This window comes from Barbus barbus, assembly GCF_936440315.1.
Source record: "Barbus barbus genome assembly, chromosome: 11".
Lineage (NCBI taxonomy): Eukaryota > Metazoa > Chordata > Actinopteri > Cypriniformes > Cyprinidae > Barbus > Barbus barbus.
In genome coordinates, this window is record NC_136739.1 from 26,908,574 (window position 1) to 26,932,736 (window position 24,163).

Here is a 24,163-nt window from a genome sequence, read left to right on the forward strand (position 1 = left end):
CCTGTCGCAAGGGTGACCAGCGCATGACAGATATCTGATCCATCTTCATTTGTAACCTCACAAGAATATTTTCCAGGAGTATCCTCATCACACTCATGGAGATATTCCAAAATGCAAGTGTTTCCAATAACTTTTGTATTGCATCTATATGAAGCATAGACCTGTTTGTCATCCTTGTACCAAGTGATAAACAGTTTTTCAATTCCTGTGAAGGAGCATTCAATTCTCAACTTTTGTCCCCACTGAACAGTCTGGTTTGTGAGCTTCTTCACAAAACGAGCAGGTCCTAAGAGGAACAATATTGGATGAGCATCATCAATATGCTTGCAAACCACTGGCTTCAGCTAGAGAATCAACTAGAATTCCATCCAACACTAAGTTTAGGATAAAGAGCCTTCAAAGGCGTACTAACCAGAAACGGTGGTCACTTCAGCATGACAAATATCAGTGCCAAAGGAATTTGATACTTCACAAGAGTATTTCCCGGGTGTTTCATTGTTAGATTCGTGGAGGCATTCCAGGATGCAGGTGTTGTCAATGATCCTTGTGTTGTATCTGTATGAGGCGTACAGTTGCTTTCCATCTTTGTACCATGTAACAAACATCTTCGGTGCTCCAGTGAATGTACACTGAAGTCTAAGTTTCTGACTGAGAGGGATAGCCATGTCTGTCAACCTCTTCACAAAGTGGGCAGGCTCTAAGAAGAACATCATCAGATCCATTTAAATGATTTTCTTAACAATGACAAAAACTATACAAACAGGCAACATATCAACCTTTAAAACATGCGGATTGTTCTTTAGAACCAACTCTTCAAATCTGTTGAAGTATACAGTATCTTCCAAGCGTGCCTCAGGAAGCTTGCAGATGCAAACTCAAGTTGATCAATATCCCACAACAACAAGCACTCAAAAACATGCCAGCTCCCATCACATCCTTGATGTAGAACCAAATAGACTTAATTTAAGATGCTTGAGCCACTTCATTGAACGTGCAAAATGTCACAGCAGCACACCATATTGTTGCCAACCAAAAAAAAACCATGATGACCAAAGAAACATGAATTCACCATTCCAGGTGAAATGCGGTCCAACGCTGCAATATCAAACTATTTCGTTTATATCCATGGGTATGGAACTTTGGGAGACAGGCAGGCAAGAGTCCAGTACAAATTACAAACCTGTAACTGCCACTACTTGTGCACGACTTATATCCATCCCATAAACGTTTGCAACTTCACATGAGTATTTTCCAGTAGTCTCATTGTTGCACTCATGCAGGCACTCCAGGATACAGGAATTTGATGTAACTTTTGTGTTGTATCGATATGAAGCATAGAGCTGTTTGCCATCCTTGTACCAAGTGATAAACATTTTTGGAGCTCCAGTAAATGTGCATTCAAGCCTTAGTTTTTTGCTCATTGGAATAGAGAGATCCATCAACTTCTTCACAAAGTGGGCAGGTTCTGAGTTGAAGAGGATTGAAAAGCTTTACTCCATGAAAATATACATAGGCCTACATATTAGAGAAGTGTCATTTCCAGTTGTACATTTTTAATTACTGATATCTTTCATTTAAACTGGGAAATTATTTCATGCACAACCATCTCTAGGGTTTACAGAGAATGGTTCGAAAAAGAGAAAATATCCAGTGAGCGGCAGTTGTGTGGACGAAAATGCCTTGTTGATTTGAGAGGTCAGAGGAGAATGGGCAGACTGGTTTGAGATGATAGAAAGGCAACAGTAACTCAAATAACCACTCGTTACAACCAAGGTATATAGAATACCATCTCTGAACGCACAACACGTCGAACCCTGAAGCAGATAGACTACAGCAGCAGAAGACCACATCGGGTGCCGCTCCTGTCAGCTAAGAACAGGAAACGGAGGCTACAATTCGCACAGGCTCACCAAAATTGGACAATAGAAGATTGGAAAAATGTTGCCTGGTCTTATGAGTCTCAATTTCTGCTGCAACATTCAGATGGTAGGGTCAGAATTTGGCGTAAAGAACATGAAAGTATGGATCCATTCTGCCTTGTCTCAACGGTTCAGGCTGGCGGTGGTGTAATGGTGTGGGGGATATTTTCTTGGCACACTTTGGGCCCCTTGGTACCAATTGAGCATCGTTTAAACGCCACAGCTGTTGAGTACTGTTGCTGACCATGTCCATCCCTTTATGACTACAGTGTACCCATCTTCTGATGACTACTTCCAGCAGGATAATGCACCATGTCACAAAGTTCAAATCATCTCAGACTGGTTTCTTGAACATGACAATGAGCTCACTTTACTCAAATGGCCTCCACGGTCACCAGATCTCAATCCAATAGAGCACCTTTGGGATGTGGTGGAACAGGAGATTCGCATCATGGATGTGCAGCCGACAACTCTGCAGCAACTGCGTGATGCTATCATGTCAATATGGACCAAAATCTCTGAGGAATGTTTCCAACACCTTGTTGAATCTCTGCCACGAAGAATTAAGGCAGTTCTGAAGGCAAAAGAGGGTCCAACCCGGTACTAGCAAGGTGTACCTAATAAAGTGGCCAGTGAGTGTATATGCCTATATATTAGAGAAGTGTAATTTCCAGTTATTTCTAAGTTCTAAGAGCCTAAGTTATTTAAATATAGCAGTAATAACTGAAATCCATGTAGAGCACAGTAGCATCTGATTTAAAGAATTATACATTTTTGCAAGAACACTGACATCCATATCTGTATTGTTCTTGTAGGTATTGCAAGAAAGCAGAATTTTCTGCAAAAATTGTTTTCCATTCCTCAACCATTTCATTGTTGCAATTCTGCATTCCATGTAAGAGGTAAAACAATGAGGACCAACAAGAGTTTTTAGACTGGTTATTTCATTGCAAATTCCAAGAATCCAAGAAACAAGGCATTTCAGTATTCCAGTAAAACTGCCACAAATTGTATGTCATCCTTCACTCATTCATCCTTTAAATAATGACACAGCATGGAATGGAATGTGTCCTTTTTGAAAAATGTTGCAGTTGCTCTCCCTTTTCAATTTCTTCCAAAAACAAGATTTCTCTTGAACCACTTCCATGTCACCACCTTTTCAAAGAAATTAGGTATATTCTTCAGAAAGGCATGTGGTTCTGATTCGAATAAGAACATTTTAAGAAGATGCAGAGTTTATTCATTGTTTATTTACCATTTTCCAAGAGTGATGTTTTTACATTCAATTTTATCAGCAACCACTGTCAAGAGATTCATTATTCTTTAACCAGTAAAAAAAAATCCTTAGTTTCTGACATCCACAACAAGAAGATGAAGCAGGTCAAATACATCCGGATGAAGAGAAAACTAACTTAAACCAAACAACCTTAGTTACAATTACATAACAAACATAGGATATGTGAAGGCACTGTATCACTAGACAACAGCAAACATGAATAAAAAAAATATAAGATTTGATCTTCAAAATATACAGAGAATGCATTTTTGTCCAATATAGAAAATGTATGCAAAACACAGTCCAATCTAAAAGAGAGCAAAAAACATGTTGAACTATCGCAATATCCTGCGTCCTTTTGACAAATTTTAACAACAAGAGAAGCCGAACAACCAATTATTCCAGCATAATTCAATACCAACACACGGTCTCATTGTAAGGTATGTAAAGAGTGGATTCTAGGACAAAGAATCAGTGTATGGAAACCCACCGGCCTTTTTGGAAAATCAAAGCCAGAAGAACAATCAAGAAGTGAAGAGAATAATCCTGTATAATCCAGTGAAAAAAAACAACAACAACAAAAAAAAACTTTAAAGCAGTAAGTTCTAGATAATCAATTTTATGAACATAACAAAATTGTTTAATAAAACCAGTGAAAGTTAAATATATTATTTGGTGTGTTCTCAAGAACAAACTTGAAGGTTGTATGCTTAATCAGCATTTCCTGATACTATGTAAAGCTGAAGTTGTAGAAGTTGTACTGTACTTTTACCTTTAATTGTATTGCACTGGTGTTTTTCTTTTTGATTGAGTCTTTTAAAAATGTTGATATTGCAGGTCAACCTTGAAAGATTAGAACTGAATCATATAAGTCATGGCAACAGCAACTGCTTAATTTTGAAAGCGTTGTTAACAGTTTTAGCTAGCCGTTGTAGCCCGCGCTGCCTGTTAGTAACACACCTGTTAGTGCTGGGAACCTGCAGGTATTATTCTTTTCTTGTCTCTCTCAAGCATACTAACCTCTTATCATATCAATTGATTTTGAGGTGATTTTTCCAACTTCGTTTGATAGGCTACATTGGTACTCCCAAACATCTGAACTTTCAAATGCATGTGTATCCAAATATTCAATTAAATCTTCAAAAATATTTTTGTCAGAATTGGCATGTCTCTTATTTTTCAACAAGTTTATTTCAAATGGGACAGTACCAATGAGCTCACTCCCAAATAAAGCACTGGTCACCTTCACTACATCCAGCATTGGTAATTCTTTTGTGATGGGTGGGGTTTCTGAGAATAAAAATTAAATGGATTTCAGCATAACCATAGTCATGAACTCAATAGTATTGATCGTTTTGGTAACAATAACTATAACAACCTTTCATAGCCGACCTAGTAATGGTAAACTAGACCAGCTTAATTTCCACTGTCTGATAGAAAAATATTTATTATTTTTTTGGGGGGCCATCCCTGACTATGCCTCCTTTATATAGTGCAGTTGTACAGATAAGTGCACATTATTGCAGCGTGGTTGTACAGATATGCCTGCTTTAACCATTTAACCAAAGACCTTGACCATTCATAAACAAACCATCACACTTCTAAGAAATGCAAGGTGTGTGGAAATACTTTTGTGGGTAGGTGGTAAATGCTGAATAACCAGCATTTTTATCATCCGTACCTTTCTATACACATACTCACACATACACTAAAGCACATCAAAGATCAGGTAACACAGAACATTTATCACTTAGGACACGTTTTCTAAAAAGGACTTACCATATTCTGTCACCAAAGATAAGTGGTTTTCTCCCTACCTTACAAGCAAAGCAATATCGTTCACTATATTCTAGATTAGTTTTGCCATTTTTGAAAACCAACTATGCTATGAATCTTCCTTCCGTCCTTAATCATAGTGACCCTATTTATCTTTTTCAGACATGTGACTTTTTCTGCTCATCCTTCTTTTTCATGGCAGAGAGAAGTTACGGCAGTCAATACAAAAACACATGAACAGTGATACCAAGAAAAAAAAAACACATGAATGAAACAGATTAATTCCCAAAATTATAATCCAATATGCACTCAATGGACAACTGAATATCCATTTTTAAAATGGCATCAATCTGAACATTGTGTAACCTGTACATAATATCTGTATAAAATATCTGAATTGAATCAGAAGAGACTAAAAAAATTAGCATTTGAATTCATTTTAGTAAAACGAGTACGGGGAAAAAAAAAATTGGGAAAGATCATAAAACTATCACATAAATTTCCAAGTTCAGACATGGTTACAGAGACAGGTAGCACTGATCACAGGAGGATTAATTGTATTAATTTAAAAAGAGAGAATATAAAGAATAACATTAAGAGGAAATGCTTTTAGATTTGACATTTCTGTCTTCAGTAATTTCATAATCACTACACACAAAATAAGCAACATATATTTATATAACATTACAAATCGTACACAACTCCGTCATACAGAAGAGTGCAGATTGGATGTAAAGGATGGAGAAGAAAAAAAACCCTTGAAAATCAGTAACCTTTGTCGAAGAGTTGCCAGCAGCTAAAGCAAACCATATAAATTCAAAACCAGCTACTCACCGGTGATGTTCAGGTTAGCAGAACAGGTGTCACTTCCGTGCTTGTTTGAAGCGCGACAGCTGTATTCACAAACGTCATCCTTTGTTGGATTGAGGATCTCTAGAGATGATGTACTTTGCCTGCTGATGATACTGAATTTGTCACTCTGTCTAATCTCTGTACCAGACTTGAACCACTTGAAGGTCACATTAGGTGTCTCTTCAATTTCACATTCAAACTTCACTGGACTGCCAATGTTGCTCTGAATGTCACAAATCTTCTTCTTGAAAACTGGAGGCACTGAAACATGCAAGCAGAAAAAAAATACAAAACATTATTACATTGGCAACATTATTTGATTTTTTGTTTGATTTGAGTGATATATCAGATGGAAAGGAAGGTCAATCCTGGGATGACATGAAAAAAAAGTGATATGAGTGTTAGCAAAAGGGTGATGAAGAGTCACACATGACATGGTCATGCTTGAAGAACTCAGAAGAAGATGAAAAATGTGCCATTATTTTGAAAGAGGGTGGAAAGATGTTTAGCGCACACAATGTATTCTTGACAAGAATTCTTAAAGAAATGGTGAACTAATGGGAAGATATAGCAGCTGCCTACTAGTTAATTAGTGATGGTCTGATTTTAATTGTTAAGAATTAGATATCTCTTGTAAGATGACAAAATCCACACAGTCCAACCTCTTGAGACAACAGTGAGCCTTGATGATGATGATGATGATATCTTGCCGACTTCACTCACAACCTCACAGGTATATTCACCTTCATGTTTCATCTTGATAACTTTGTTGATTACTAGTGTGTAAGAGTCATGATCCTTTAAACATTTGAACTCTTTGCCAGATTTGATCAATACTCCATTGAAAAGCCAGTTAACATATTTTACACCTTTTACTCTCACAGACAATGTAACCTTGGAATTCTCCTCTGCAGTAATGTCTTTTAATGGTATTTCAAAAAAGAGATTTTTGGTCAAATGCTTAGTCAAAATGTCCTCTGTTAAAACCTCCTGTTTGTCTTCTTCAATAAGAACATCCATAGGCTCTTCCACAGTGACTTGCCTGTGAGGGGCATCAACTGTAATATCTGAAACACACACATCTCTCTCATAATGTTCAGCTGAAACAGTTTTAATTTCCCTGTGTTCAGTCTCAGCAAAACTATAAATGTCCATTTTGGATTCAACAGACTTCTGAGTCACATGGTGCCTTGACTCCTGAATAGCAGTTTTCTTGTGAGACATTGCAGACTGGAAAGAGACTTCAGTTTCTGTTTGCAGAGCAGCAGACTGCATTTTGGGTGTTGTAAACACTTCAACATTTTCTGTTAAAACTGCTGAGGACATTGGATATGGAGAAGCTTTGCTAACCTGCAGTCTCTCAGGTCTATCAGGTTTTAAGATGTTTGACTGTTCAGAGGTCAAGACGGGTTTCTCCTTATTAAGCATAGAGTAGAAAGCAGCATGAAGCTCATTTTTAAGAGTTGCTGTCTGGGGATATTCACCTTCGAAGGCAATTGTAATGTCTATGGGTGGACCAGCTGTTGTTATAAGGTAAGTGAACATCATGTATTTCGGCTCCATATGCACCTTGACCTCCTTTACTTCTACAACTTCTAACTTTTTCACTACATCTGCCAAAAGCAAAGACTGCTCACAAGCCACAGCACAATGAAGTGTCATTTCCAACTGTTGTTTGATGTCCAAGCTGTGTGATTTTGGTAAAGGAATTACAAAGGTTAGTTCCTTTGGAAGAGTTTTGCTTTCCTGCGATTCACTTACTAAAAGGGGTTCGAGCGGCTGAGTTGTAATGTTTATTTTAGTTGCCTCGGATCTAGTAAATCCCTGAGACATTTCACCTGTCAGAGTACGTTTTTCCTCCATGAGTATTGACTGCCTTACAGACTGACCTTCCTGAATCTGAACTGCAATGTCTTGCTCTGCAGCCTCAAGAGAAACACAAGTTTCTATTGATATGGGTTTTTCTTCTACATGAAGAGACTGAACCGATACTTTAGTTTCTACATCTGTCTTACAAGTGAATTCCTCAACTGCTTTGAAACTGTCTGTGAGACCCTCTTCTATTGAATGAGATGCTGACACAGATGCTGCATGCATGTTATTCCACCAATCCTCTTTCTGCAAAATTGCACTACGAGGCTTGACTTCACTGACCAGAGGCATTTCCTTCGAAAGCGGAACAGTCTGTGACACTACCTGAAGAACACTCAAGGGTCTAGGTTCGGTTTTGTGCTCAATCTTAAGACCTTCTACCATCACATCAAGACCTTTGGCATAATCCGAAGTTAGTTCTACACGTTCTTCTTTAGAGGCTACCAATTTGTGTTTTTTTTCTTGTCTCTGGATGGCTTTCTGTTCATCTGGCTTTTCGACTGAAAGTAACCCTTCTTTACATAAAGTGGTTTTCAACTGCACTGAGTGAAGATGTAATCGTGCAGGAACCTCTTCTCTAGGCTTTACAACAATTGTGGTATCCTTGGATGCAAATTGTGTTGCCTGTTCATAAAAAACTGTTTTCTGGTCATCAGAAGAAACTGTGTGCAAAAGAATTGGCATTTGTTTGACATCCGCCTGCTCGAAACCTGGCTTCTCAGTAGTAAATCTGCCCTCAGACAGAAGAGTATCTTGATCACCGATCAGCTGTAAATGAAGCACCTGATCCTCTTCTTTTTGGGAATGGACTAAAAAAGGATGCTCCAGGATAGGTATTCCAGTGGTTTTGTCAGCTTGAAGCTTGTTCTTTTCTTCTGTAATCAGGGCTGATTTTAACATTGGTTCTTTAGAGAGCTGAGCAGTTTGCTTGACTGGTCTATGCATTTCAAAGTTGTTTTCTTTTAAGAGCGTGTGCTTAGTCTCACTGACTGATGTAAGCACTGGTTTGGCTTGCTCTTTTTCTGATAAACATTCAATGGACTCAACAGTTGCTAGCTCTGAAATATGACCCTCTGTAAGTGCTACATTCTCTGACGATATTGCAGTATACAATAACTTAACCCCTTCTGCAACTCTGTAGCTTTTCTCCTCTTCAGGACTTTTCATTTTTGTGCATTCCTCTTGTAGAATTGGTAACTTAATTTCAACTTGAGGACCACTAACAATAACCTTTGACTCTGAAGTTGTTTGTATCTTTTCTGTTTCACTTTTTATCAAATCCTCAGCTTTCACTATGCTAAGAGGTGTAGAACTCTCTGAAATGGCAGACATACATTTTGAGGGCTCCTCAACACTCAATTCAAGCTCTCGCACTTCTGGACTAACAATTTGATCACAGTGGTGCTCAGTAAAGCCTCGTTTTTCTTGAACAGCAGAGGTTATTGCAGCCATATGCAGCTGTTTCAGGGGAGTTACCACCACTGGCTTTGGCTGGGCAAGGGCAACTTTTACTCTCTCCTGCACATCATGAGATTGAATCACTGAAGCTTGGCGAGTTACCTGCTCCATGTGCTCAATGGCTGTAGATGTCTCTAAAGCACGCAAGGTTTGGATCTGCTCACTTGTAACAGTTTGCCTGTCTTCAGTGCTACTGGTGTACGCCATCTGGTGTCCCTGCTGAAGGCTAGTCCTGACTTGTTCTGGAAGACTGACATACAAACGTGATTCAGTGGCTTCAGAAGATATCTCCAAGGATACAATGAGTTCTGCACTGCAAGAGGTTTCTCCAAGAGGATTAGAAGCTCTACAAGAGTAAAGACCACTGTCGCTTTGCTGAATGCCTAATATCTTTAAATAGCCAAACCCATCTGTGTTGTTCACAATGTTGCAGTACTTACTAGGCTGCATATGATTGCTACCCCTGTACCACTGAACATCAGGACGTGGAACCCCTGCTACGGTGTATTCAAAGAGTGCATGGCTACCAGCTGCACACCTCACATGCTCAATTGCTTTTATGAAATATGGAGGCTGCCCAAAAGTCTTTTCTTGCTCCTTTATGTCCTTCACCTTTACATGAAGATACGATGTACATGTTGACTTGCCAAATCGGTTGCTCGCAGTGCAAGAATACTCTCCTTCCAACTCTTTGGTAATGTTAGTTATGACAAGACTATGTTCTTCTTTCTCTTGGACAAATGTATAAAAAGATGAGGACTGTATCAATTGGCCATTGCGATACCACTGAATAACTGGCCTAGGAAATCCAGAAACTATCACAGTAAACTTAGCTGTGTTTCCAACAGTTGCAATTGCTGATGAGAATTTAGTTACAAAAACTGGCTTTTCTGGCTTTTTCTCTAATGGTTCTGAAAATAATTTAAACTCTGGCTGGAGTTCAAATGTTTTGCTTTTTTCTTTTAGATGAAGACTTGTTGCGCAAGAATCCTCCTCAGTTGATATAGTCGAGGTAGAAAACACTAAATAAAAAAATTATGCAATGGTTCAATACAATTAATACATAACATAATATCATAACAACTGATACATGATATGTAATATGTATCATAATATATACTAAATAGCATACATCAAGATACTCTGTTAGTGACTGAAAAAACTGTAGATTCATGATAATGGAAAATTATTTTTTTACAGAAATAATAAAACGAACAAGAAAATGAAAAAAATTAAACAAAAGAAAACAAGTCATCATAATTCGTATTTATTCATTTACCTTTGGCTTCCTCTTCATAACTGGGCTTATCAGCCACTTTAGACACTGGAAAAACAAAAACAAATATTACATGTGTGACAGCAAGGTTTCTGGGCAGTATTTTATTATCTGTGCATTCTTATTATTATAAACCCATTTTCTCCTTCAAACATATTGAAAATGGACCACATCTCCCTTGTAGAACACCCATGACAGATGTCCACTGCAGTCAATGTCAGTCTCCTACAGAGACAACATTTGCATGTTGTGATTTTTTTTCCTTTTTTTGAGAGATGTCACATTCTTTTCTTTTTTTCCCTCTATCTACTTAAAAGAGTGGATATATGAGTAAAAAAAATAATAATAATGTGCGCCCAGGGCTAACATAAAAGGTGGTAAAGACCAAAGCATGCAAATGCAAACCTGTCTTCACTCTGAGATGAGTGCTGCATGTTTTGTCTCCTGCAGCATTGATAACTTTGCAAGAATGTGTGCCCCTTTGCTCAGAACCAATATTCTTTACATTTAAGCAGCACAAGGGCCCATCATGTTTCAAGGAGTATGACCTTGGCTCTTCAACATTCAACTGGTTGTGTAGCCATACAACGAACGGAGAGGGGCTTCCTTTGATTACATAATAAAGAGAAACACTCTTTCTTTGTTTGGCAAGGAATTCTGGAGACAGTTTCACAAGGAACTCTGGCTGAATTGCATCATAAATGTCACACTCCAACAAAGGGATAACATCAGGATTGTAATGTCGGTTTATCTGCCACTTTGTTGTCAGGGCTCCAACATTCTGTAAGGACTCCTGCTTTTCTTGGTCAGTGGCCTTTTTACTTGACTCATTTTCAGTTTTAGAAGATTTACTGATAGAATCAGAGGGTACGATGGTTTCTTTGGGGTTCGCTTCTTTAGCTGAGTGAGAATAAAGTTAGGGAAATTTATTAGGGATTATTCAGTAATTCAGCAAGATATTTTAGCATTTATAAGAACAAAAATGTTAGTAAGATGGAGGATGATGTTAGGCCAAGCATGTGAAGGATTAAACTATTTAAAGTATTAAAACTGATTACATGGGATATTACATTGTAAATTTAATAAAAAATTTAAGTTGGTTATAATCACATGAAACATATTTTAGAATAACAAAACACCAGCAGGAAGCAAATGGGATGAAATGAGCATCTAGGACAAAACAAAATCTATACCTTCCACTGTGAGCTGTGCAGACGTTCGATTTTCACCATTTCTATTTTTAACAGCACAGCAGTAACTTCCCTGGTCCCCATGATGAACATTGAGTATGATGAGAGAAATGAGCCCGCCTTGTTGTACATACTGCACCCTTTCTGTATTTGTTATTGTCCTTCCATTATGATACCATATAATTTCAGCAAATGGTTGTCCACTGAAGGAACAGTTGAACTGAGCCACATCACCCAGGCTGACAATGACATCACTCATTTTCAGGGTCAGAGTGGGGCTTGTAGAATATTCTTCCTCAGAGGTAACTTGTTGGACCTCAATGCTTTTAACAGACGTTGTGGACATCATCATCGTAGAGACACTTTCAAAAATTTGCATAGTGGAAGAATACGTTTCACTCATGGTCTGGGAGGTGACCATCTCTGAATGAGTCATTCCAGTACTCGAAACACTGTGCCTATCTACTGTTCTCACACTGAGATCTGAGTGATAAAAAAAAAATTGCATTAGACATTTGTAAATGTCAAATTGCCATTTAAGTTTAAAAATAATAGATTATCAACATAGGGGAAAGGTAGTGAGAGATGGCAGAATTTCTTAGATGAGTTTTCAAAATTCATTAGGATGATGACAAGTAAAATGCGGCTTCCATTTAAAATGTTATTTATATCGATGTTTTGTGAGGAAAAACCCTATTTGTTGAAAAATAAAGCTTTTTTATTAATGGTCTGTGGTTAGTTCTCTCTATAATGAAAGAAAGGTGATGCAGATTGTATCTTTTAACACTTTTAACATCTTTTAACCCAGCTACATTGTGGTTGAATGATCGATGAATATTGATGGAAAACAATGGCTTTGACATGCACAGTGAATCATGGGGTCCTGGTCTTGGTAAGATCATAGATGGTAGTGGAACTAAAAATCCATAATGATAATGAAAACCCTATGAGAAACAGTTTGTCCAAAGTGTATTTCAAGTTAATGGCCTGATCATGCATGACATCTAAAACTCGCATTAAGCAATGGAACATGCTAAAAAAACAAAAGAAATAAAGAAATCCGGTTGTTCCAACAAGAAAATGATGGCATTGTCTGGAGAGAAGGAACCTAAAAGTTTGCACATACCATTGACGTTCAAAACAGCAGAGCAGGAGACCATTCCCCCAGAATTGCGTGCAACACATGTGTATTCTCCTGCATCTGCAACATATGCTCTAGAGATCTCAAGCTGGCAGCTATCATCAAACTGAGAGATCCTGAAGTTGTCAGACTGCACAATTTCCTTATCTCTGAAGTACCAGGTAATCTTCAGATCTGCATAAATCAAACAAAAGCTTGTTAACTTCACAAAAAAATATATACATGCTTATTACAAATTTAAAATCTATTCTATTTTCCACAATTGTTTAATTCACAGGGCTGAGCCTTACCATCTCCAGAGACACGGCACTGGAATCTGGCTGATTCTCCCTCTTCAGCAGAGGTCTCTTGCAATGAGGTAATAATTACTGGTGGAGAAACTGGAGCCACCGTGTCTGGAGAAACCACTTCTGAAACTGTTAGCAAAAATCATGTTTGTGTTTAACTGCTGGCAATGTGAAAGAATGTAAAACTAGTACCTAATACTGGTTTTAAACAACAGCTTGATAATGATCTCACCTTCCACATTAAGTGAAGCAGAGCTTGTGGCTACTCCATAGTCATTCTTAGCTTCACAGTTGTACTGAGCTGCATCCTCTGGGAAGACCTCAATGAGCAACAATATGTGCTCATTTCCCTCCCTCAGGAACTTACACTTGAACCCAGAAGACAGCGCCTGAGAGTTCTTATACCAGGATACCTGAGGCTGAGGAATTCCTGTCACTTCCACAGAGAAACGTGCAGGTTTGCCAGCCTCGACAGACAGGGGCTCCATGTCCCTGATGATCTGAGGAGGCTCGGGGACTGAATTAAATTAAGACACATATTAGACCAATATAAATAAAGCTCCAATTTGATACAGTGAAACATTGCAATTGGAATATACTGGTATGCCATTGACAGAAGGAGTTATATAAAGACATATCAGATTATGTATTGTATGTACATACTACCATTCGTTTGTTTTGAGGTCAGGGTGCATTAAATTGATCAAAAGTGACATAAAAGCCTTTTCCATCTTTACAATGTTTTTTTTTGTTGTTGTTTGTTTTGTTGTTTTATAGAGAGATGCTGTTCTTTACAACTTCCTATTTATCAATGCATCTTGAAAATGTGTATGATGGTTTCCACAAAAGCATTAAGCAGTACAACTGTTTTAAACTTTGATAATGTTACTTGAGCACTAAATCAGAATATTAGAATAATTTCTGAAGGAACATGCGACACTGAAGACTGGAGTAAGGGCTGAAAATAGTTTTGCTATCCACATGAATAAAATAAATGTTAAAACATGTTCAAATAGAAAACAGTTTAAATTTAATATTTCATAATATTGATGTTCACTGTATTTCTTATTAAATAAAAAAAAAAAAAAAAGATTTGAAGAATGTTACCAACCTCAAACTTTTGAACAGCAGAGTATATAATAAATAAACTGAACATTTATTAACATATATTTATAGATATCTGAACTGTACACTCACTCTGGACATGCAGATTGACTGTGCTCCTGTTCTTTCCTGCAATGAAAGTGTATTCTCCAGCATCACTCCTGTAAGTTTCAGTGATTGTCAAGCGATGCGTCTTTCTAACTGTCACATAGTTGAAGCGCTCATCAAAAGATGGAATTTCAACACCATTTTTCAGCCAGCGGCCTTCAATGTCATCCTCATTCACTTCAAATTCAAATGTAGCCCTCTGTTTCTCAACCACCTGGAAAGCATGAAAAAAATAGAAACAAATGGTCTCGCCATGGAACATAGGTAATATTTAACAACTGACTGTAATAAGACAAAGGATAGTTACAGTGATGTCCTTCTCAGCAGGCTCAGAGATGTGGACATCCTTGCCCTCCACTATGAGGTTTGCCTTGGAAACGCTTGCACCAGCAACCACAGAGTATTCTCCAGCATCAGACATGCGCACTGTCTGAATCATCAAACGCTGCAGGAAATTGTCAGTGGTGGCTTTGAATCTACAATAATAGGGAAGTTATGGACAGAATTGACATCTTAAGACTGCAAAAAAATCACTTTTTTTGTTTGTTGTAAAACTATAGATATATACTGTGACGAGTCGGCTGCCTCCCCCCTGTCCATCATCACCACCCCGTCCCGTATTCGCCATCCTTCACCAGGCTCCCGACGAGAGTGGGTGTGTGAGAGAGGAGGGGCGCTGAACACGCAGGGCTGGCGGCGTGTGATGAGGCGCACCTGACGTGAATAGAGCCTCATCACCGCCGCTGTTTAAACGCCGAGCGCGCCTCTCCTCGGGAGACCGGTCTCTTCCCCGTGCATGCACGCTGGTGTCCTCGTGGGTCCAGGAAGGGAGCGTCGAGGAGGACTGCCGCACCCGTTAGGCGGCTGACGGGCCAGGATGCCGGGCCGCCGAATCCCCCAGAAGCGCCGGGATATGGCGTTCCGATCGGCTCTTTAATATGACTTTGCTACATGCACTCGTCTCAATGAACGTCTCACTCAACGTCTTATTTTTTTTTTCTTTCTGCTATTTATTCCATTCATTTTAAGACGCAGACGTGACGCAGACGTGACGCAGACGTCACGCAGACGTCACGTAAATCACGCGTGGCAGTGAAGTGTCGAGTCAGACGTCACGCGTCATTCACGTGTGGCAGTGAAGTTATTAATAATTTTTTTCTCTAACACGTATTTAACACTCTACTCAACATGGCTCAGTGCAGTGTGCCAGCGGTTGCGATCGGTTCTTTAATATGACTTTGCAACATGCACTCGTCTCAATGAACGTGACACTTGCGTCTGTCTTATAACGTGATGTCTGCGTCTGTGATTTATATATAGGATATTGTGTGTGTGTTGTTTAACCCACATTTTGAGGGCCAAATGCCCCCACAAAGATAGAAATATGAAGAAACAAACTTGATATAGGCTATTGCATTTTTATAGCTTATTGTTGGGGTTGTTATTGTGTTTTATTTATATAGTTTTAAAAGGCCTAGGCTACAGCACTTTGGTAGACTAGAAAACAGACAACTCGATCGCGTTTTCTATAGATCCTTTAAATAGAATAGAAATGAAAAATAGGCTACTAAAAAACGACTGTAAACTTTTTTTAAAATAGTTTGTAAACTATTATTTGACTTTTGTTTATGACGTTTTGCCCCTTTATTAAACATTTAAAATATTCACAAATTAATATGGATTTTTTTTTTTTGATTTTACTGGATTTCTAAGGCCAAATTATTTTCACGCAGTGCTGAATGAGAAGAGCCATCTCTGTAAAAAATAATAAAGAATGAGTGAGTGGAATGTGCTGGAAACCGCCCTTGCAGCAGACTATGGCAGACGCAGACGTCACGTTCGGCAGACGCAGACGTCACGTTCGGCACACGAACGAGTGATGTGGCAGACGCAGACGAGACGTTCGGCAGACGCAGACGAGACGTTCGGCAGACGCAGACGTCACGTTCATTGAGACGAGTGCATGTAGCAAAGTCATATTAAAGAGCCGATCGGAACGCCATACCGGGAACCCAGGAGATGGACGAAGCCGTGCAAGAGATGCCGCCACCACTCGCTCCCGGCCCCGAGAGGGGAGCGCGTGCGGCCACCGGACTCCGCCCCTTCCCTGGACCCTTCCCTGACGAACACTACCCTCCTTCACTAGCCCCGCGGCACAACGAGGACACCGGATTCCCCGTTTATTTGGACACTTTTCCCCCTTTGGACACTTTTGTACATTTTATTGTTTTATAAAAACCTCTCCGAGGCTTGACGCCACACCCACTGTGTCTGTCGTTGGCTCCTCCCGCCACAATACTTAAAACAAGATTTTACTTAATTTTATTAATTTATTATTATAAATTTTATTTAATTTCTGTATTTTCTTAAATGCGTGTGTATAGAGTATTTACAGAGTGTTAACTTTTAGTTTTAGTTACTTTTTCTTATTTGTAAGTCGTTTTGGATAAAAGCGTCTGCTAAATGAGTAAAAGTAAAGTAAAAGTACTTAAGAACCAAAAGTGCATAATATACTAAAGGCTAGATTTACAATACAGGGCAAATTCAAATTCAACAGAGACCGCAAATTCATAACAGCATAGAGGGGAGTGGAAAGTTCTCCGGCTGATCTACTGACAATGCATAAGAACACAGATGCAGACAGATCATTTTCAGAATGACCAACACAATCTACCAAGAGCAGCGCAAATTAGCGTAGGATAAAGCAGAGCAGATGATAATCTGATGCAGATAACCTGGCGCAAGCGTTTAGTAAATCTTGACCTAAAACGTATACATCTCTTGTTGAGCATTAATCAATAAAGATTTAGTGAGATTTAATCTTTAAACAAGGAAAACTAATTAATATTTTATGCCAATATTATGTAAATACTGATATTGATTAAGAGATGTTTTTTTGTTTTATAATTCATCTGCCGTGTATATGACATTAAAAGTGAAGACATACCTCTCAGACATCTCAAGTTCCTGCCCATCCTTCATCCACATCACAGGGACGTTGGGTTCAGAGATCTCACATTCAAATATAGCCTTCTTCTTCTCAGTTACCTTGATATCTTTAATGTGCTTGGTGAATTCAATCACGCGAGCTGGAAAACATATTTTTGTTAGCCAATCTGTTAAATTACATAAAGGCAGCTGTAAATATAACAATAAAACTAACCATCAACAAAGAGTTTTGCAGATGTTTCAGCAGATCCAGCCAAAAACTTGTAGTCTCCCCCATCCCCAAAGTGAACATTTCGAATAGTGAGGGAGTGAGTGAACTGTTTGCAGCGAGTTTGGCATCTATCACTGGATCGGATTTCTACTCCATTCTTCAGCCATTTGTAGGTGATGCCTTCATAGTTGACGGTCACCTCAAATGTAACAGTGTCTTTTTCCTTAGCATTGAGGTCTTGAAGCATGGATGTGATCAGAATTGCTGAAAGATTTTAAAATGCATTTGTAAATATGCTGTATATAGTAATTTTATATTTATTTCAAGTTTAAAGACAACGTATTACTCACGTTTTACAATCAGGTTACCGGACACTTTGTCATTTCCACACACAAATGTGTATTCTGAAGCATCCTCCTGACTGGCATTCATGACTTTCAGCTGATGAAGTTTGCCTTGCACCACAATGTCAAACTTCTCGCTCATCTCAATCTCAACTCCATTTTTCAGCCAGATCGATGGAACATTGAAATGAGAAACCTCACATTCAAACGGTGCCACTTGGGTCTCTGGAACCTCAATGTTCTTCAAAGGTTTGGTGACTCTCAAATCTGAATATATATATATATATATATATATATATATATATATATATATATATATATATATATATATATATAAGACAAATCATTTTTAGAATGCCAAATTTCACATTTAAGGTGAACACTATTTAAAAAAAAAAAATCTAAAAAAACACTTACATTCAACTTGAAGGTTTGCACTGCACTGCAGATGCCCGACCACAGCAATGTATTCACCTGCCATGTGACCTTCAACACTCTGAATGATAAGTTTGTGGGCTTTCCTCTCAGACAGTATTTTAATATTTGGACTTGGCGCAAGTTCCTGATTATTGAACAGCCACTGAACTGGAATGTCATCATGGGACAAACTCAGCTCAAATGAAGCAGTGGCACCCAGCAGTGACGTCACATCCTTTGGTTTTTTCACAATTTTGATAGCTAAAAAGAGGTTAAAGTGTATTGAAATACATCTAACAACAGCAGACAGGTTCAATTAATTAGTACTTGAAAGATATATATATATATTTAAAAAAACATACTTTCAACATTAAGTCTGGCATTAGCAGAGAGTTTTCCAAGTTTGAACCCATAGACGGATTCATCTTGGGTGTTACAGTTCTTGATCTTCATGGTGTGAACCATGCCTTGGGCAGTTATCTCAAATTTATCACTTGGATGAATCTCAACACCATTCTTGATCCACTGGGATCCTTTCACATCTAAATGGGTGAGTTCAATACTGAATACTGCCTCCTGGGTTTCAGTAACAGTTTGGTTCTTCATTGTCTTCCTGATTTTAACAGCTTGAATTAAAAAAAGAAGAAATTGCATATAAATAACTTCTAACAGATGAGAAAACATAATGTGCAATAAACTACTCTGTGACACACAGTTTACCTTCAACCTTCAAGTTGCCAGATGTCTTGGAGTTTGCCACCTGGTAGGTGTACTCTCCAACATCCTGTGGCCTGGTGATGACGATGACAAGCCGTCTGACAGCACCATTATTTTCACTTATGATATTATCGCTGAAGTCAATAGGGTGACCATCTTTAAGCCATTTGCCTTCTGTAGTAGGATTAGCAACTTCACACTCCAGCACAGCAGTTTGGGATTCTGCTACAGTCACATCATGGAGTGGCCTATTTATAGCACCACCTAGTGGAGAGATAAAAATAAAACATCACAACAAGACACGTGACATGAATCCTATATTGTGGTGGCAAAAATGTATGTACTTTTAAAAAAGCAATTTGAATGTCTACATACCTGATACAATAAGTCTTGCTCTAGATTCCTTCTCACCAGCCATAAACATGTACTCTCCTTCCTCATCCTTCATGGCATTCAAAACAGTGAGGCTATAGTGTGTACCTTTGCTCTCAATCTTGTACTTTGGACCTGCCTTTAAAGGTTGACCCTTGAAAGTCCATAGAGCATCAATGCCAGGATGAGATACCTCCACTTCAAAGGTGACATTCTGGGTCTCAGTGCAAACACACTCTTCCATGTGCTGAACAATAGATACAGCTATAAAGCACAATGAACAATTACATCATTACTGATTAAAAAAAAAAAATAAAGAAAAGGAATATATAATAAAACATATTTTGAGTGACACTCACGCTGGACAGAAAGTTTACAGGTTGAGTCTACTTTGCCAGCAATCAGTTTATACTGTCCTTCATCTGATGCATAGGTCCTGTTAATAGCCAGTCTCTGTTTAGATCCTTTGACAACCATCTGTACTCTATCACTTGCTGTAACCAGCTTGTCGTTGTGGAACCATTTCACTGAAGTTATATCAGTAGCAGAGATTTTAGCCTCAAGAACAGCTTTAGTGCCTTCCACTGTGGAGACATCCTTTAGTGGCGCCAAGAAGCCAATAGCTGTGCACGAAACAAAATGATTAATAAAACATTCATTATCCTCAGGAAAGTGGAAATCAATGTTTGAGAACCCATTGAACATTAATTTAGAGTTAAAAGGTGGCTTACTTTGAACTGTTAGCTTTCCATTTGTAGAAATGTCCTGAGCAGGAACAACAAATGAGTACATTCCAGCTTCATCCTTACTGGTGTCCTCAATGAGAAGCTTATGGGTGACTTTGTCAATGACCATGTGAATCTTATCGGAAGCAGAAATGGCTTGGCCGTTTTTCATCCATGAGCCCTCAACATTTTCCTGAGAGAATCGCACCTCAAGTTGGGCAATATCACCCTCACAGATTGCCAGGTCAGAAAGACCTTGCAGCAGAGTCACAGGGCGCACTAGAGTGAACCAAAAAATATCCAAGTAAGATTTATATTTGCAACTGAAGTAAGTTTTGCTAGAACATGTGGTAGCCTAAAAATGCTTTTAATCTTGGTTGCCTCATACTCACATTTCATCTTAAGGGAGGCACTTGTCTTAAGATCTTCCACTTTGAATGTGTATTTTCCCTGGTCCTCCTTCTTAACATCTTTCACAGAAAGACTATGACGACCACGACGAGCAGACACAACATATTTGAGGCTAGGAGTGATTTCTTTGTTCTCAAAATACCAGGTGCCTTCAGCATCCTCACGGGACAAAACACACTCAAACTCTCCAGAGTATGTCTCGGGTACTTCTGTATTCTCAAGATTCTTTACAATTTGAAGTGGTGCACCTGTGTCACACATAAAAATGTTAATTTGACCAAATAATTAACTGCACAAAACTGTTATACACTGATGTATAAGAAGATTAAACTGTGTTGTACTGACCTTCAACATAAAGTGAGGCACTGGTTCTTATGTGGTCATCGTCAATAACCACACAACTGTACTCTGCTTCGTCATTCATAGAAATCATCAGCACTGACAGGAAGTGCACCTTTCTGTCAGAGTGCATTCTGTATTTGTCACCTGAGAAAATTTCTGCATTGTTCTTCATCCATTTGACCTTCACAAATGGCTCGTTCGTTTCACATTCAAAGGTCACCATGGTGTCCTTCTCTTTAGCATTCTGATCTTCCAGAAGTTGTGTAAATGAAACAACTTGTTTGCCTAAAAGCAAAGCCAAAGAACAATGACTGAAGATTACTTTTACCATTTATGCGATTGATAACATGCAAACAGCAACAAGTTGGTAAAATGTTTTACCTTGAACTAATAGGAAAGCATGGCTTGAGGTCTCCCCAGCAATGTTCATGGCTTTGATCATTATACTTGCTGAGTCCTCAGCTAAGACATTTTTGATCACTAATTCACAGACATGGTCCTCTGGCCAATACCAGTAAACCCGGTCTGACTTTTCCAATAAGACACCATTCTTGAACCACTGACATTCTGGATCTGGTTTACCAGTGACTCTACAGCAGAAGTGTACTTCATCTCCCAGGCAAACTGTCTGGCTCTGGATCCGTTCTATGATCTTAGGAGCCTCCATGCTTGGAGAGAGCACAATTTTCTCTGGTTTGACTTTGGGAATGGTGAGTTTACCCTCCTCTTCTTTCTTCTCAGCATCAGGCCCTAGTTCTTTTGCGTGATGAAGAAGTTCTTCTTTCCTCTTCTTCAGCATATCCTCATAGGACTCATTCTTCTTGCGGGACTTCAGTTCTATGGCAGTTATTGCTTCATAGTAGCCCTCCTGGGTCCTTCGTTTAAATTTGCCTCTGAGCTCCTCTGTTTCTTCTGTTAATTTTTCATGGATTACTCTCTCAGTTTTCCTCAGTTTAACCACCTCCTTGGGTTCTTTAGTGGTCTCAGATGGTTTCTCAGCTTTGACAACCTCAAACGAAACTCTACCATGCTCTTGTGTTGGTACAGGAGCAGCAGCCTTAACCTCAGGTGCACGACGCAAGATTGACCTGAAGTCCTCCTTCTGCTGAATCTCAAATTTTACAAGATGCTCAGTAACACCTTCAGGGTTTTCAGCCAAAACTTTGACATTTCCCGAATCATAGGGCTTGGCATCTACAATTTCCATGTAGTGAATACCATCAAAATTAAGTCTGAATCTTTTACTCTTGCGGATGAGCAGTCCATTGAGGTACCAGTTAACTTTTGGGGTAGGGTAGCCTATCACTCTACAGCGGAATTTAGCTGTTTCTCCCTCCATAACTCTCACTGGCTCTGGAAGTAACACAATCTCTGGCTTAGTCTTTTCAAGATTGTCATCTCCAGTAACTCCAGAAGGGCCACCCTCATGTGCAATACGCTCTATTTCATCTATTCTTTGTCCTCGCCTTCCCTCTGGCAACTGACTTTCCTCAACAAGGCTTTTCTCATCTTTAACAATTAGTGTAGCAGAGGTCTGGTCAACTCCAAACTTGTTGGTGGCTCTGCAAGTAATAACACCGCTATCTCTGGAATAAGCAGCTTCATAGTCAAGACTGCAATAGCCAAACTCATTGACCACGCGTAGTCTGTTAGCAGCTGCTAATGGCTTGCCATCATGCAGCCACTCAACAATCATGGTTGGGTCACCAATAGGGGTCAGTCTACACTCAAAGTGCGCAGGTCCAAATTGCTTAAGCCTGACTGAGGTAAGCTTCTTTTTGAAGTGAGGCTTCTGTTGCTTCTCCTTATCATAGAGGTCACCATCTTCCCACTGTTCCTGACCATAGCGAAGATGCAGTGGCTCTAACTCTGGTGCAGCAATTTCTTTGGCCTTGTAAGTTCCCTTGGGAATGACAAGCTTTTTCTCAGGCTGAGGGATTACTGCATCCACCTCAATGTTAACTTTGCAGCGTGTGGTATCTCTGCCAGCTTTGTTGATAGCAGTAGCAGTGTACCATGCGCTATCAGATCCTGTACATGATGGAATCTTGAAATGAGCTTCGCCTTTACCACCCTCAATCCTAATAAACAAGTAAATTCAGTTAACTGTAATACAGAAATTATTTTTTTACAAAATACACATCATCACAGAGAGTAACATTTAGATTATTTACTTACACCTAGGGCTGGGCGATAAATCAATTTTATCGATTAACTCAAATGTGTAGTTTACATCGACTTGTTTGAATGAAAATCGGTTTTCTCTTTAACATCCACCGACGCTCCCCTCTGGGCTCCCGTAGTTCAGAATGGGCTCTGCCCTCCCCCTGTGCATTTGCCATATAGGGTTGGGCCGACAGACGATGCTACCGTCCATCGCCATTGGCTGATCCCAATACAGTGTACAGAAAGAAAATTACGTGTACTACGGAACTGCTTAAAGGAACACTCCACTTTTCCATTTTACAACTCCCTTAGAGTTAAACAGTTGAGTGTTACCGTTTTTGAATCCATTCAGCCGATCTCCGGGTCTGGCGGTAGCACTTTTAGCTTAGCTTAGCATAGATCATTGAATCGGATTAGACCATTAGCATCTTAGGCCATATCGCCCAGCCCTACTTACACGTGTATATTTTTAGTTTTGAAAACTTACCTAATATGTGGGTGTTTATGTGGGGAAATTATGTCACTGTTCTTCAGCCAAACAATGTCAGGAAGGGGGTTGCCAATAGCTTTAACAGCTAGCTCAACCAAAGTACCCTCTTTAACACTGATGTTTCTTAGCTTTTCCGCAAATTGTGGTCTCACCAAGTTTTCCTTGGCTAAACATGAAAAAAAATTACAATTGAAGAAATGCCGTTAGAATGCAGTTGGCCTGAAGTGACTGTTTTACAGAAAGTCATTCTTTAAATGAAACTCTAGTGTATGTAGCATCGTACCTTCAACAGTGACAGTCATAGATACGGTTGTCTTTCCAGCTCTGTTCTGAGCAACAACTGTCCACTCTCCAGAGTCCTGAGGCATGGCAGGAACCACAATCATTGACTGAGTTCCATCCTCCTTTACCACAATCTTGTGGGTGTAGTCATTGACCACTTGTTGTCCTGTGAAGAAAAAGTACAGTTGTCATGCCATGGCAATGAGAGAATGTCCATTGTTTTAAAACCTCCTATACAACTGGGATATGCAGTTATCACTAACCATTGTGGAACCAGTAAATTTCAGGCATGGGTCTCCCAACTACTTTCAGATCAAATCTTGCAGTCTGTCCCTCAGAGCACTTAAAGGATGATGGCTTCTGTACAAACACAGGCTTGTAGAGTCTTTCTAGCTGGGCCTCATCTGTCTCATCAAGTCTACGAGCAGGTGATCGACCAGGAGAATGACTTGTGGAGCGTGGTGATGTAGACCTGAAA

General features: G+C 39.2%; 1 protein-coding gene across 1 annotated transcript in view; it reads right to left on the reverse strand.

The window, feature by feature from the left end:
- The window catches only part of LOC306877052 (titin-like), a 148,070-nt gene that overhangs the window by 116,163 nt on the left and 7,744 nt on the right, over positions 1 to 24,163 (reverse strand). The window contains exons 16-40 of the mRNA XM_079428575.1: positions 23,949 to 24,157; positions 23,687 to 23,851; positions 23,401 to 23,569; positions 21,129 to 22,828; positions 20,751 to 21,032; positions 20,387 to 20,653; positions 20,001 to 20,273; positions 19,629 to 19,892; positions 19,273 to 19,533; positions 18,901 to 19,161; positions 18,543 to 18,806; positions 18,181 to 18,441; positions 17,770 to 18,030; positions 17,423 to 17,683; positions 17,207 to 17,348; positions 14,567 to 14,735; positions 14,245 to 14,473; positions 13,280 to 13,564; positions 13,051 to 13,176; positions 12,746 to 12,934; positions 11,623 to 12,102; positions 10,835 to 11,329; positions 10,433 to 10,477; positions 6,486 to 10,175; positions 5,806 to 6,084 (exon numbers count right to left, since the gene is read on the reverse strand). Coding sequence (XP_079284701.1) covers positions 5,806 to 6,084; positions 6,486 to 10,175; positions 10,433 to 10,477; positions 10,835 to 11,329; positions 11,623 to 12,102; positions 12,746 to 12,934; positions 13,051 to 13,176; positions 13,280 to 13,564; positions 14,245 to 14,473; positions 14,567 to 14,735; positions 17,207 to 17,348; positions 17,423 to 17,683; positions 17,770 to 18,030; positions 18,181 to 18,441; positions 18,543 to 18,806; positions 18,901 to 19,161; positions 19,273 to 19,533; positions 19,629 to 19,892; positions 20,001 to 20,273; positions 20,387 to 20,653; positions 20,751 to 21,032; positions 21,129 to 22,828; positions 23,401 to 23,569; positions 23,687 to 23,851; positions 23,949 to 24,157 — 11,027 coding nt within the window. The remainder of the gene's footprint in view (positions 1 to 5,805; positions 6,085 to 6,485; positions 10,176 to 10,432; positions 10,478 to 10,834; positions 11,330 to 11,622; positions 12,103 to 12,745; positions 12,935 to 13,050; positions 13,177 to 13,279; positions 13,565 to 14,244; positions 14,474 to 14,566; positions 14,736 to 17,206; positions 17,349 to 17,422; positions 17,684 to 17,769; positions 18,031 to 18,180; positions 18,442 to 18,542; positions 18,807 to 18,900; positions 19,162 to 19,272; positions 19,534 to 19,628; positions 19,893 to 20,000; positions 20,274 to 20,386; positions 20,654 to 20,750; positions 21,033 to 21,128; positions 22,829 to 23,400; positions 23,570 to 23,686; positions 23,852 to 23,948; positions 24,158 to 24,163) is intronic.